Below are 13,654 nucleotides of genomic sequence, written 5' to 3'. Positions count from 1 at the left end.
CCTTTCTTTTTTACCGTGCAATGCCTTTAAAGTGCTTTCATATATGTAATTTATATCAATTAAATTTTTTAGTATTAGAAATATTTCTTATAAAATTTTTTTTTTTTAAATTATTTACTCTGTAAAAAATTGTGACGGAAAACTGATTTTATTTCAATAAGAATTCATTCATAAATAAAAGTCATCCACTTCGCGTTCACTCCGAAAATTTTTTAAAGTGAATTTATTTTAGGGGTTGAATTAAATTTTTAAAATTAAAATTTTTAATTGAAATTTTACTTACATATTATTATTAAAATTTTGTTTTTAATCGAAATAGACCTCAAATCTTAATACTAAGCTGGAAATTTATATACTAAATAATCCCAAAGGTTCATAGACTACTTATACCCCTACTTAGACCTTCTCGGATGTGATTGGTCAATTTGAATTTAAATGGATCGGATTTATGTAAATTACCATAAGTTAAAAATTCAAAAAAATTGAAAATTTACTTGCCGCGTAGCGCAAATAAATTAAAAAAAAAAAAGTAATGAAAAACTATCAAGTATTTTTTTTTTGATACTGACCTAAAAATACAATTTCTTAATCAATAATTTATTGGCTTTGAAATAAAAATTTCCTATCAAGTTTAATATTAAAATGAATTTTTCTCATTATCGGAAAAATTCGCGTACAAAGGAACCGTGAAATTATTTTTCGATATATTTTTTTCCATCAATCATTTGTTAATAAATATCTATATACTTTTTTTAATTTAATCAGATAATTTATGCCTGAAGAAATAAAAAAAAGTGAGAAATGTTTATGAGTTAATTTTATTATGTTTTTTTCGTCTGGGCCATGTGGATTTGCTTCGGTACCAGCTAACGTACGTATGTGTTACTGATTTCTATCTTCTTGTTCTACATTATTATTCGACGGAGAGAGAAAGTGAAAGAGAAGAGAGTGAAGAGTGAAGGGTAGAGAGTGAAAAGTAAAGAGGGTGACAGGGGTTATCCCTGTCTAAATATATATATGCCAGTTCAAGATGAAAACGAACCAGACAGACAGTCAGTAGTATTTTCACTATTTCATATTATATCGCTACTCTTAATTCCCGCTCGTCATTCGATCTGGCAATGCACATACTTTTAAACTCTCTTCGTATCACAACATGCTATTTAATCGTATCTGATAATTTAATAAGATAAACATCTTGTTTTACAACTCACGTGTCTTCCTTAAATATAAAACCAAAGGAAAAGAAAAAAAAAAAAAAATTACTAAATTATTTATTTAAATTTTTTTAAGTAACCGATAATACGGAGTCCTCAGATAATACCGAAAAAACATGACACGTATACTGGAAACCGTTTGCCAGAAAATACCGGTATCGTATCTAAAAAAAAAAATACTCGCGTGCCGAGATAAAAAAATAAAGTGACCACATAATTACTCGGAAACCGGTAATGTATTTAAGCAATAACCAAAATTATTTATTCAATCAATTGATAATTATATCAAACTGACACAAAAAAAAAAAAAAAAATATCCACATGGAGAAAATTTAAAAAACTACAGGTGCAATTTTTTCAAATTTTTTTTTTTATAATTTACCGTCTAAAATAAAATCCAAAAATTATTAGACGTCGGCTCACTTCAGTATCATAAAAAAAAAATTATTTTTTCAAAACTCGTGAGTTAATTTTCTCTACACAGAAAGAAAAGATTTTTTGGCGCGAAAAATTTTTATTCAATTCACGAAAATTTTTACTTCTATGAATTGAAAAAAAAAAAATTTCTTGGGGCGGGAAAAAATTTTTTGAAGTGAGGAAAAATTTCTTACGTCACAAAACTTTCTAATCCTAAAAAAATTTGAATTTTCAATGCAAAATATTTCTTGCAGCCAGAAATATTTTTTTTTCTGTGTAGATTTGTAACGACAATAAAATTAATTTAAAAATAATAAAAAAAAAGTTTTATTGTTTCAGCAGACGTAAATATATTCAGTATTAAATTTATCTTTTGAATTTACGAATAAATGGTTTTAAATGTATGCAGTTAAGTCGACACAATTGTTACAAGATCGAGAGTACAGTACGTCGACACCTTTGTAGAACGTCAAGGATACATCGAGAGCTGGTAATAATGATAAGACGTTATCATTAACGATGTTAAGAAAAGGAATTGCATTGGTATATATGTAGAATGCAGATGAATATAAGAATAGCTAACCGAGTGAAGGAGTATGTGATGGTATGTAAAGTTATATAGAGTGAGAAAGAAAAGAGAAATATACAGGAAGGAAGGGTCGTATGTTGAAAGTAATCTCTATGTGTCTAGGTAATCTCGAGGAAACTCACGTATATACGAATAGTGCCAAGGACCTCCAGTGATTCGAGTTGCGCAATATCGCGAGCGGCAATTCACCTCTTATGTATATATATATATATTTAACTTACAATGTACATACTCAACTATATATGTACATTACTCTATGTATTGTACTCTACTCTACTCCACATTTAATGGCAAATAGTTTCCTTGTATTTTTATTTTATCTAATTACCGTTTTTTAACCCAATGAGAAAACACAAATGTTTATTGTCCATTGTCACCTACACCATTATTTAGCTGTCATTATTTTTTATCCATACAAAGAAAGTACACAGAAAAAAAGGATTTCTTTGTGCAAAAAACTTTTACTCGCCCCCAGAAACTTTCCGCACGATTTGAAAACGAAAATTTTTTACGGGCAAGAAAATTTCGGACAGTCCATTTACTGCGCAAGTGCAACAGAGATACTGTTTGTTGACGAAAAAAAAATGCGGGCCGCTGAAGATGATTTTGAATGAACTCAAAATTTTTTAATAAAAATATTCTAGCTTGGAAATTTTCAAAAGCGTAATTGCTTGTAGAAAAAAGTACGATATTTCTGTTATTTTTTATCTTCGTACACTATTTAAATAATTACAGTGACAGGACGTTATTTGTGGTCTGTAAATTATTTTCTTAGAAAAATGTTGAGTCAGTTTATTTTTAAAACTTTTTATTCATTGAAATAAAGTGGACAATTGACGTAAAAAAATATTTCGGAGGTTGATGCATCGTTAGCTGGCTAATTGACCTGAGCATATATATTTTTACTTGTCATCTTTTATGTATATTTATGTCATATTTTTTATCTCATTGTTTTTGTCTATTGTTCACTCATTTTTTTAATTACCATAATTATGTTGAGGTTTAGAATTTTTAAGCCTTGAAAATTTTTCATTGATTTTTATCATAAATAATTTTTTTTCATAAAAAAAAAAAAATTATCCTGAAGTTAGCAGACAATAAACAATTTTTGATTTCTTTTTTTTCAATAAATCAATTGCAAAAAAATAAAATAAAAATATGCACATGTAGAAAATTAAAAAATCTACAGGTGCAATTTTAAAAATATTTTGATTTTTCAAATTTATCATTTTTTTAAAGTTCAAAAATTATTAGACGTTGGCTAACTTCAGTATCATAAAAAAAATAAAATGATCCTGAAGTTAGCAGACAATTTAAAATTTTTGAATTTTTTTTTCAGTCAATCAGTTGCGAAAAAAAAAAAAATAAAAATATGCACATGTAGAAAATAAAAAAATCTATAAGTGCAATTTTTTTAAATATTTTTTTTTATAGTCGATCGTTTTGAAAAAAAATCCACAAATTATTTGACGGCGGCTAACTTCAGTATCATAAAAAAAATAAATGCAAATATGGGAAATTGATAAATATATGATTTAAATATAAAGTTTAAAAGTTAATACATCATAATTAAATAAATAGAGAGAGAGAAACTCGGTGGGAAAGTTCTTGACCAATAAAATAATAACAAACGAGTCACCTCACCCGCGACACGATATTTCGATTCGCTCGAGTTGTTCGCCGAAGGACAACTAATTTCTATCTATCCAATCCTAGTATCATAGATATCCATATATAATGTAAATTATCACTCTCAACACGTTTATTTGGCAAAAAAAAAAATAAAGATATAGGTGTAGCTGTACCTTTACCTATAAATATATATTTATATACTTATATTAGTTATGCGACCACCCGAGCGACATAAATACACGACAGTAATCAGCGGCGATGGATTATATTTATTGTAGATCGAGTAAAAAAATCCGACACACCTTCGGAAGTCTGAGAATTCGCTAATCCCTATTGAGTTTCGACCTCCATCGGATCTTGTGACATTTTTTTATGTAAACACAATACTTTGTAAATATTTTACCTTATTATAAATATGTTAAATAAATATATGCTGACGGAAAAAAATATAATTTCAAGGAAATAAAAAAAATTTTCCATTTAAATGAATTTTAAATAAATATACATATTGGTAAAAAAGTGTAGACATTCGGATTGACGGTGGATAACCGGAAGTCTCGGAATCCAGATAAGCAACAAAGACACATATGACCGGGATAAATACACTCTAAACTAACTCTATACTTTATACCGCGACGGCACTTTGTGGTTTTTATTTTTATTTATTCCATATCACCAATGAGACTTAAAACTTAGCGGTCTCTTTACTCCCTCCCACTCTATCAAACAGATTTATGTTGAGGAAATACCTCTCGATCTAATCTACGATTAATTTTTCTCACCATCACTAAAGTAAACTCCTCATTGCCCAGAGCGATAGCGACTTTTCCATTCATCGTAAAAAAATTTTGATTTAAAAAAAAAAAAAATACTAATTATACATAATAATTTAACACATATTTTAAAATCCCGTAAATTAAGAGAACCGAGCGTTAGAACTTTTTTTCGGAGCGGAAGTTAAAAAAAATCTTACATGATTCACGACCTCGAGTTGTCTCATCGATTTTAATTTTAAATATCTGGATACTAAAATAGAATGAAATGTCGCAATAAAGTTGCTCTAGAAAATAAAAGTCATTGTTATTTATTATATATATTTAATGATAAAAAAAAAAATATTAATTACCGGGGAAAAATTATCGGACAGTAAATCATATTTGACGTAAGAATTCGTGCTCTCGTCGACGGTAACCGTCATCAAACAGTAAAATAATATTAGAGGACAAAGGTCACAAAACATAAATCCTTAGAAGTAAATACTAATGCACATACTTTTTTGCCTTCTGTTTCTCCATCTCATAACTAACAATCTCCTCGTCAATTAATTGTCCAGCTAAAATATCATCACTTAAAAATATTCGCGGTTCTATTTATAGACCACAGCCTCTTCTCTTTCTTTTTTACATCCTCACATACATAATATATATCCACACCCGCGTATCTCGTGTGTTCCTCTATCTAACACGTCTTTACTTACTTGTACATTATTATTTATATTTTATTTCCTCGAGGTCGAGGTGATATTCACAACCACTATCACACAAGGCTATTAATCCTCCCGAGTATCGTTTACAACATAATGTATCATTCCCACATTACATATTTTCCCGCGTTCGAATTCAAAAATAATCCGCCACAAATGAAACATTAAACAGTCAGTAAATTAATGACAAACGAATTCATCAACAGACAATTAAATTACGAAATGTTCCCGCGTAATCAAGGCTCCCCAATTAGCGGGATTAAAATAAATGACGGACTTGTGACAGCTGGACAAATATTTTTTTAAGTGACAAAAAATCGCCCAGTGGTTAAATTGAGATGAATATATATTTATATTACATACATATACATATATATATGTAAATGTATGTCTATATGATTTATTGTTGACGTAACTTGTTGATTTATTTGAATAAATACCGTGAATAATAGTTGTATCGTGAGTATTGAATAAGTAGCTTGAGTACCTGGGCACCTGAGTACCTGAGTACTTGTGTTACCGCGCTACCGGAGCACTCACTTGGCACTAACCGATGAAAGATCTCAGCACGCGAGGTAGAGGTAACCAGTAAGCCGGGTAAGCCACCACACGGTGAGCCACACAGCAATTGGCCGTATATACCGTGCCGGCTACGGTTGTTGGTGGAGAACAACTAAAGTAAATGTATATATATATATATGTATATATAAGCTGAGAGTTACAGGGCGTGCAGACAGAGGACCGCGAAAGCTAACGTATGAGAAAGACAAACAACAATACTGGTAGTAATGGAGTGGGAAATACTGTCGTTGGTTTTACTTGGATGTAGTTGTGTTGTAAAGAGAGTACTCTTGAGTTAAGAATGAGTGAGTGAGGGAGTGAGAAATGAGAAAGACTATGGTGATGATGCTGATGTAGTTTTATTGCGGTTGTATGAGAGTATTTGTCATTTGGTTGGGAGTGGGAGTTGATACCACAGAAGACTGGACAACACTAGGTGGCCCATCACGAGATAAATGTCAGTGGCATTTATACCGAGCACGAATAAGTCTAACCATCAGGTAGAGCCAGATAATACAAGACTCGGGAGTATGGACTAAGGCTCGGGATTTAACGGGCACCACGAACTGCGGTAGACTGTGCACAAATTTTCTTGACGACAGACACTAAAGAGAAGGAATGAATTACGACAGCAGCCAAGACATTGTAATATAAGTTTGCCGGTAAAAAGACCAACCTGAAGGCTGTCTTTGCTTCTAAGTCGGCAGATTTGGACCTTTCACCCCCCACTCAGTGATAAATATCTACGAGTACCGGCAAGAATTTACTTTTTATTTATTGCATTTTGTCTATTGTTGCCCACTTTCTTTGTCCGTTTTTTGAAAATATTTTCAGATAAATTTCTAATAGAAGACCAGAGCCGAGTTCAGGTTCAGGTTAACATCCGAGCATTATGCGCACAGTAAACACGGGAGTTTAAATTAATAAATGTTCGAGAGTATGTAATAAAATTATGTAAAGTAATAATAACCAAAGGAGCTGAAAATGAGGAGTTTGTTGTATCGTTGGCTGGTTACATTAACGATGGTGTGTTGCTGATGCTGTTGTGTATCATAAGGGTCACAAAGATCGTGGAAAAGGCCGGCCCGGCGGCAACGTCTTTATTGGACCGTTATGCAGTGTGTGTACCTACTTGGCCACTTGATCTCTGAGCGATTGCCAACCGCAATCAGATCCTAGTAAATCGACAACTCTGATCTATCTACATTTCCTAACCACGTGGGTGGCAGCCTTCAATAATAAATTTCAATTATTCGATAACTCAATCGCGATTCCCTCGCATATCGTTATGTCAGTTTTTGAACACTCGATTTATCCGTATGAAAAAACAATATATGGTTAAAATATATAAAATCATATATGTTTGCAACAAAACAATATATGATATATTATATTGTATATTATAAAAAATCATATAGAGATTTTCGCCGATTTAATATAAAATTATGTACAGTAGGAAATTAGGGTGTCCCAAAAAAAAAAATTTTTTTTTTTCAACGTCTTATGGGCTCAAAAGTTACTTCATATTATAAAAAGAATCCTCACAAAATTTTAGCCAGATATCTTTAAAATTGAGCTATCACAAAGGGGGGTCACCTTTCCCAATTAAAACACACGCGATAATTTTTCATTTTAATTTTTCGTTATTAAGACTATAAAAAAAATTTTTTTTTCAATTTCGCTTAGTATAATTTTGTAGGGAATTAAAGTCTCTACAAAAAAATGCTGATGCATTATGTACGTCGAACGAACTGGAAAAAAGTTACGGAGCTTCAAAAATCAACAAAAATTTAATTTACTCAGTGTTGATTTCTTTTATATTATTTTTCATTTTCATTGCATCAAAAAATTTTTTTTTCAAATTTTGACGAGCATGCTCTTGTAGGAAATTTAATTTCCTACAAAAAGTATCTGATATCATATAGACGTCAAATTAATGAGAAAAAAGTTACAGGGCTTTAAATGTCAACGAAAAGTGAAGTTAAAAAATATTAATTTTTTGAAAATATAGTTAAATTCGCCACATATATTTTCTGATATTTATCATATATTTTTACATATATTTTGACCATATATGTTATTTTCATACGGGTATTTAAAATTCAATGCATATTATTTAGAGCCAATTATTCAAATTAAATCGAGTTTACGTAACGATTCATTGTAAACTTGAACGATTGTCAAATCATATAAATATTAATATATATAGAGGTTCTAAGAACGGAAGTGAATACTTTTTGACACACCTTTGGATTTTACGGGGTCCATTTTTCCATTAAATTTTTTCTTGCCAGGACAAGACCACCTGTGGCATTTGTTCTAAGAAAAACGTTTATGCCTTTTGTGGCAACTTAAAACGCATGAAGTTACGCTCAAAAATATATATACAAATATATATATGGATATAATTCTTTACACTATTATATTCACGATACTTTCGTCCACATTTGCCCTTAGAAATGTCCGGCATTGAATATTCTTTTGTGGGTCCAAATATTTATTTAGCGTGTGATTATTACAACGTTATTAAAGTTATAATTTAAATACTGCTACTTAAATACATACAATACAGTACTTATTTAAATATTTGTGTATATAAATTAACATATAAGTCAGCGTATTTATTTATAAAATAAGTTTAAGAGTTGTTTTAAACAAGTTTTACTAATATCCAAGTGAATCATCAAGACCATCTTTCTCTTCGCAAGACAGTTTCGTCCACGAAATAGAAATAGACTGGGCCACGTCCTGGTTTTCCAACTTTAGATATATAACACACCAATGTTTCCGGTCAGTAGTCTGTTCTATTTTATCTACCGCGATTATTTTATTGTTTACTTTTTTAAAATATCATTTTTTCCCTATAGCCTACTCTCTAAAAAATTCGGAGTGAATTCAGATTTTATTTAAATCCGAATTCACTCCGTCATTCGGAGTTCCAGAGTTTAAAAAAAAATCACTCCGCATATGGAAAAAATAGAGGGTTTAGTTTTTTAAGCGGAGTAATTTCGGAGTGATCTGAATTTTATTTCAATCCACATTCACTCAGATTCGGAGTTATATTATTCAAATTAACTCCACTAAGAATAAATTTTACTTCGAAAGGTATCAAATAAATAAGCAGTCATTCGGTCCGAATTTACTCCAAGTTCGTTCCGCAATTTTTTTTACAATGAATGTGTAAAAATAGGGAGTAAATTCAGAGTGATTACGAATTTGATTTAAGTCACTCGGAGTTCCGGAGTTGAAAAAAAAATACTCCGCAAACGGAGTAAATAGAAAGTTTAGTTTTCCAGCGGAGTCATTTCGAAGTGATGTAGATTTTATTTCAATCCACATTTACTCCGACTCGGAGTTTTGTTATTAAAATAAATTTCCTTCCGGAGTAAATTTCACACCAAATCAGAGTTTCGATATTAAAACAAACTCCACTAAGAGTGAATTTTACTCCAAAGGTATCAAATAAATAAGCAGTCATTCGGTCCGAATTTACTCCGGGTTCGTTCCGCAATTTTTTTACAATGAATGTGTAAAATTAGGGAGTGAATTCAGAGTGATTACGAATTTTATTTAAGTCACTCGGAGTTCCGGAGTTGAAAAAAAATTACTCCGCAAATAGAGAGTTTAGTTTTCCAGCGGAGTCATTTCAGAGTGATCTGAATTTTATTTCAATCCGTATTTACTCCGATTCGGAGTTTTAATATTAATTCCCTTCCGGAGTGAATTTCACACCAAATCAGAGTTTCGATATTAAAATAAACTCCACTAAAAGTGAATTTTACTCCGAAGGTATCAAATAAATAAGCAGTCATTCGGTCTGAATTTACTCCGGGTTCGTTCCGCAATTTTATTACAATGAATGTGTAAAATTAGAGAATGAGTTCAGAGTGATTACGAATTTTATTTAAGTCACTCGGAGTTCCGAAGTTGAAAAAAAAATACTCCGCAAACGGAGTAAATAGAAAGTTTAGTTTTCCAGCGGAGTAATTTCGGAGTAATCAGGATTTTATTTACTCCGATTAAGAGTTTTAATATCAAAATAATCTCCTTGTAGGCGTAGCCTCTAATTTCTCGTCTCAAAAAGAAAAACTCAAATAAAAATCCAATTTGACTTAAAGTTGTCGCGTAAATTGTTAATTTTATTTAAAACATTAAAACGAAATAAACTTTTGGTAATATAAAGTGTACAAAGCAAAACACCCGGTCCTCAAAGTTTAACTCTTTGCTCTTTGCGTATCATCATATCCACCAGAGACTCGCGTGTGTTTTCGTCTCAAGCAAAACATAACGTTTCGTCTTTCTTGCCATGGCGCTCGTTTAATTATAGATCAAGAAGAGAAAACAGCCGCGATAAATAAAAGAAATGAATATACATATATAAATATATACATATATCCATACATCCAAGTCCTTTTTAGAGTCCACCCGTGCCCGTTGTTACAAAAATTAAATAAAAATAAATTTATTAAACTAATTTTAACGCGACTATTTGATACATCTCTTCTATAATTAGAAAAGATACTTCCGGAGAAAAAAACGGGCGTTAAAAACAGGCGTCAATTACAATTGATCGCGTTATGTGAATGCGGATAAACAAGTAAAGGATGAAAATATTGGGTACATAACTGGATGAAATTGAGCGTAACGTAAATATTGGAGTTATCGATTGGTCGATTACACTGGCATATATATATATATATATAAATATACATACCCTCGGATAACGAGATAATATTAAATGCAAACAAAATACTCATGAGAATAAAAATTAAAACTCACCATTTGTTGAGCGCTCTTCGGTTTTCGGTTTATGTCTATCACCTTCTGATTCGCTGAAAAAAGAAATTAAAATAAACATTGCATAAGATTATTATCATTGTTACAACATATACACAACAAGTGCATCTTGGAATATTTATAATTTATTTTTCGTTGATAAACAGTCACATAACACACGCCACCTAACTGTCCACTGTCCATATAATTACTCATGACTGTTTTTGCTATACTGTTATATTCATAGTGTATATAAATATATGTAATGTGTTGCCGGCGTAATTTATTTAAACGCATATTTATTCTAGTCATATATGTAAGGATAAAAAAACAAAAAGACGAATAGCGTTTTCTTGCTGTAAATCCATCAAAATTTTTTCAAACCGCGAAAATTAATAAACTTCTTGCTGTTAATTAATTAAGTAAATTTTTAATGGATGAGAGAATCCGGGTGGATTGTATTTGGACTAATTGGTCTGTCTTTAAATTTTTGTAAAAAGTTTGAGCTGTTTTTGATCCAAAGACGTTCAGAAACAGAGTAATAAAAATAGTAGGCAGTAAAAGTCTAATTTCGATCTAGAGGCGGGCAAAGTCAGACTCAAAATTATTGAAAACGAGTCTAACAATAGTTTAAATACGGAAAAGTACAGGCAAAAATTGTTAATCAAATATAAATAAAAAGTAAAATTGAATCCATTAATCGACTGCCTAATTTCGAAACAGTAACTGATAAAAATAAAATTTTTGAAATATGTATTAATGTTCTCAAGACTCTAGTGGAACTAAAAATACTAAATTAAATAAACTTTTCTTGCTGTTAATTAATAAAGGAAATTTTTAATGAATGAGAGAATCCGAGTGGATTATATTTGAACTAATTGGTCTGTCTTTAAATTTTTGTAAAAAGTTTGAGCTGTTTTTGAACTAAAGACGATCAGAAACAGACTAATAAAAATAGTAGGCAGTAAAAGTCTAATTTCGATCTAGAGGCGGGTAAAGTCAGACTCAAAATTATTGAAAACGAGTCTGACAATAGTTTAAATAAGGAATAGTACAGGCAAAAATCGTTATTAAAATACAAATAAAAAGTAAAATTGAATCCATTAATCGACTGCCTAATTTCGAAACAGTAACTGATAAAAATAAAATTTTTGAAATATGTACTGATGTTCCCAAGACCCCAGTGGAACTAAAAATACTAAGAAATCGATTTTCAAAAATTTGTTCCCTCTGTTTTGAAATTGGGCTGCCGAAATTTGTATTTGATTCAAAAGAGATGAAATTTTCTACCCGGGAATAATAGAAAATTTATGAAAATAATAAATAAAAAAAAATATGTGAAACTTACTGACGGACTCGATGAGATCGGCAAGAAGGACTCCGTCGCAGAGATCTGCCTGGAGGTCAGTGACTCTTCTTTTGCATCCACCTCGCTCGAGGTAATGATTCGCCCAGTCTGTGTAGATCTGTAAGCATTTGTTAAATAATATTACATACAATATACTATACAGTATACAGTATACAGTCTACAGTAGAATACAAGGAAAAGGAATTTGAGCAGCAGATCAACACGAGCATGAGTTGCCGATTAAGATCAATGAGATTGTTAAATGGCTGATTAATGATCTCGGATATTATCTCCGTCAGTGCTCAACTCCTAGCCTAGTTTTTTATCCAACTGTACAGCTGTGAATCTGTTATGACCACCAACTAATAACTGTAACTGTCATGTTGACAAAAGAATTACATTGTCATGATAATAATGTTACGGTAACGTTATCGATTACTTTACACCGAGATTTAATTATAAAGTGCAATTAAAAATATCGCTAACCTGGACGATATTTCTTGTCGCTTTGTCTTCGTATAAACATGATACCGATCTTGGTGCTCTGATACAGGCCATTTTAACCGTAAAATAATCCACACAATCATTACTAATAAATCATACGTCTTTTGTTTTTATATATTTATTTATATCATGCAATTAAAACCATAATAATAACAATAATAATGATAAATAAAAATCTAGCACTGATAAAAAAAAGCACCAGTGTGTTTATCAACACAACTAAAACTTAACGATCACTTAAAAATAATTATTATATTATTCAATTTGCGCAATTGGTATCAACAATCCGTGAGAAACGTATCACAAATATCAAATGTAACCCACGAGTGTTTATCCAATTTAACCAACGGTTTTTGAACCTGCCCAAATTTTTTAAATGAATTTTTTAACGATAACTCTGGAGTAAATAAATTTTTTATTAATCTTATTGATATGATCTGAGTTATAATAGTGGCAAGAACTGGATGGTAAGTAACGAACTTAAAATCTAACAGTAAACGGTTCGCGTCTCGACGCCTCGACGCACCGGACGTAACTGAATCCGCCGACGTCGCGACTCGTGTGTTGCGGAGTACACATACGTTGCTTTTACTCGTAGGTAGATTTAGTTTACTCACTTAACGTTATAAATATATATACATATACATCAGTAACTACTGAACAGTGTACTGTGTAAAGTTGTCTTAAAGCGTAGATCTTACATTAGGTGACTAAGTTAAGCGTTAAGCCCTCATTTTGAGACAAGTTAAAGATGTTTCACGGACTCCATTACTCATGGATATTTTTGTCTTGTCATCGGTATGGACACTAAATATCATCAGTCTGGCTCGCTAATTTAATCCTTATTCTTTATCTCACTCTTTCTCCTTCTCTTTATCTTTATTGTCGCTTATTTTTGGTCATCTATGATAATACGAGGCCTTGAGTTCTTAGTTCGGTATTTCTCAAAGCGATTCGTCAGTCGTCAATCAGTCGTCATTGGGTCTTGCGTGATTTTAAAAGGACTGACTTTATATTTTTATTTAATGTGATATGGATACTCGTAGGTATGAACATTCTCGACAGGTGCCGGTCGTGGCAATTCGATCGATTGCTATTCTGAGGGCAAACGTATATACAACAGCGGT

The 13,654-nt window shown here is 31.2% G+C and overlaps 1 protein-coding gene across 7 annotated transcripts in view; it reads right to left on the bottom strand.

Moving 5' to 3' along the window:
* LOC130668172 (protein sickie) overlaps nt 1–13,654 on the bottom strand; it is a 105,397-nt gene that overhangs the window by 68,956 nt on the left and 22,787 nt on the right. For 4 of the 7 annotated variants that reach the window (XM_057470326.1, XM_057470322.1, XM_057470321.1 and 1 more), the window contains exons 2-3: nt 12,024–12,141; nt 10,679–10,731 (exon numbers count right to left, since the gene is read on the bottom strand). In XM_057470326.1, coding sequence (XP_057326309.1) covers nt 10,679–10,731; nt 12,024–12,141 — 171 coding nt within the window. Of the gene's footprint in view, nt 1–4,981; nt 5,069–5,332; nt 5,673–10,678; nt 10,732–12,023; nt 12,142–12,509; nt 12,650–13,654 lie in introns of those variants that run through there. The other 3 variants (XM_057470325.1, XM_057470329.1, XM_057470327.1) reach the window with 3 other exon arrangements.

The sequence above is a fragment of the Microplitis mediator genome, chromosome 5 (genome assembly GCF_029852145.1).
Source record: "Microplitis mediator isolate UGA2020A chromosome 5, iyMicMedi2.1, whole genome shotgun sequence".
NCBI lineage: Eukaryota > Metazoa > Arthropoda > Insecta > Hymenoptera > Braconidae > Microplitis > Microplitis mediator.
Note: the sequence above shows the minus strand (reverse complement) of the source record. Positions and strands in the feature narration are given on the sequence as shown.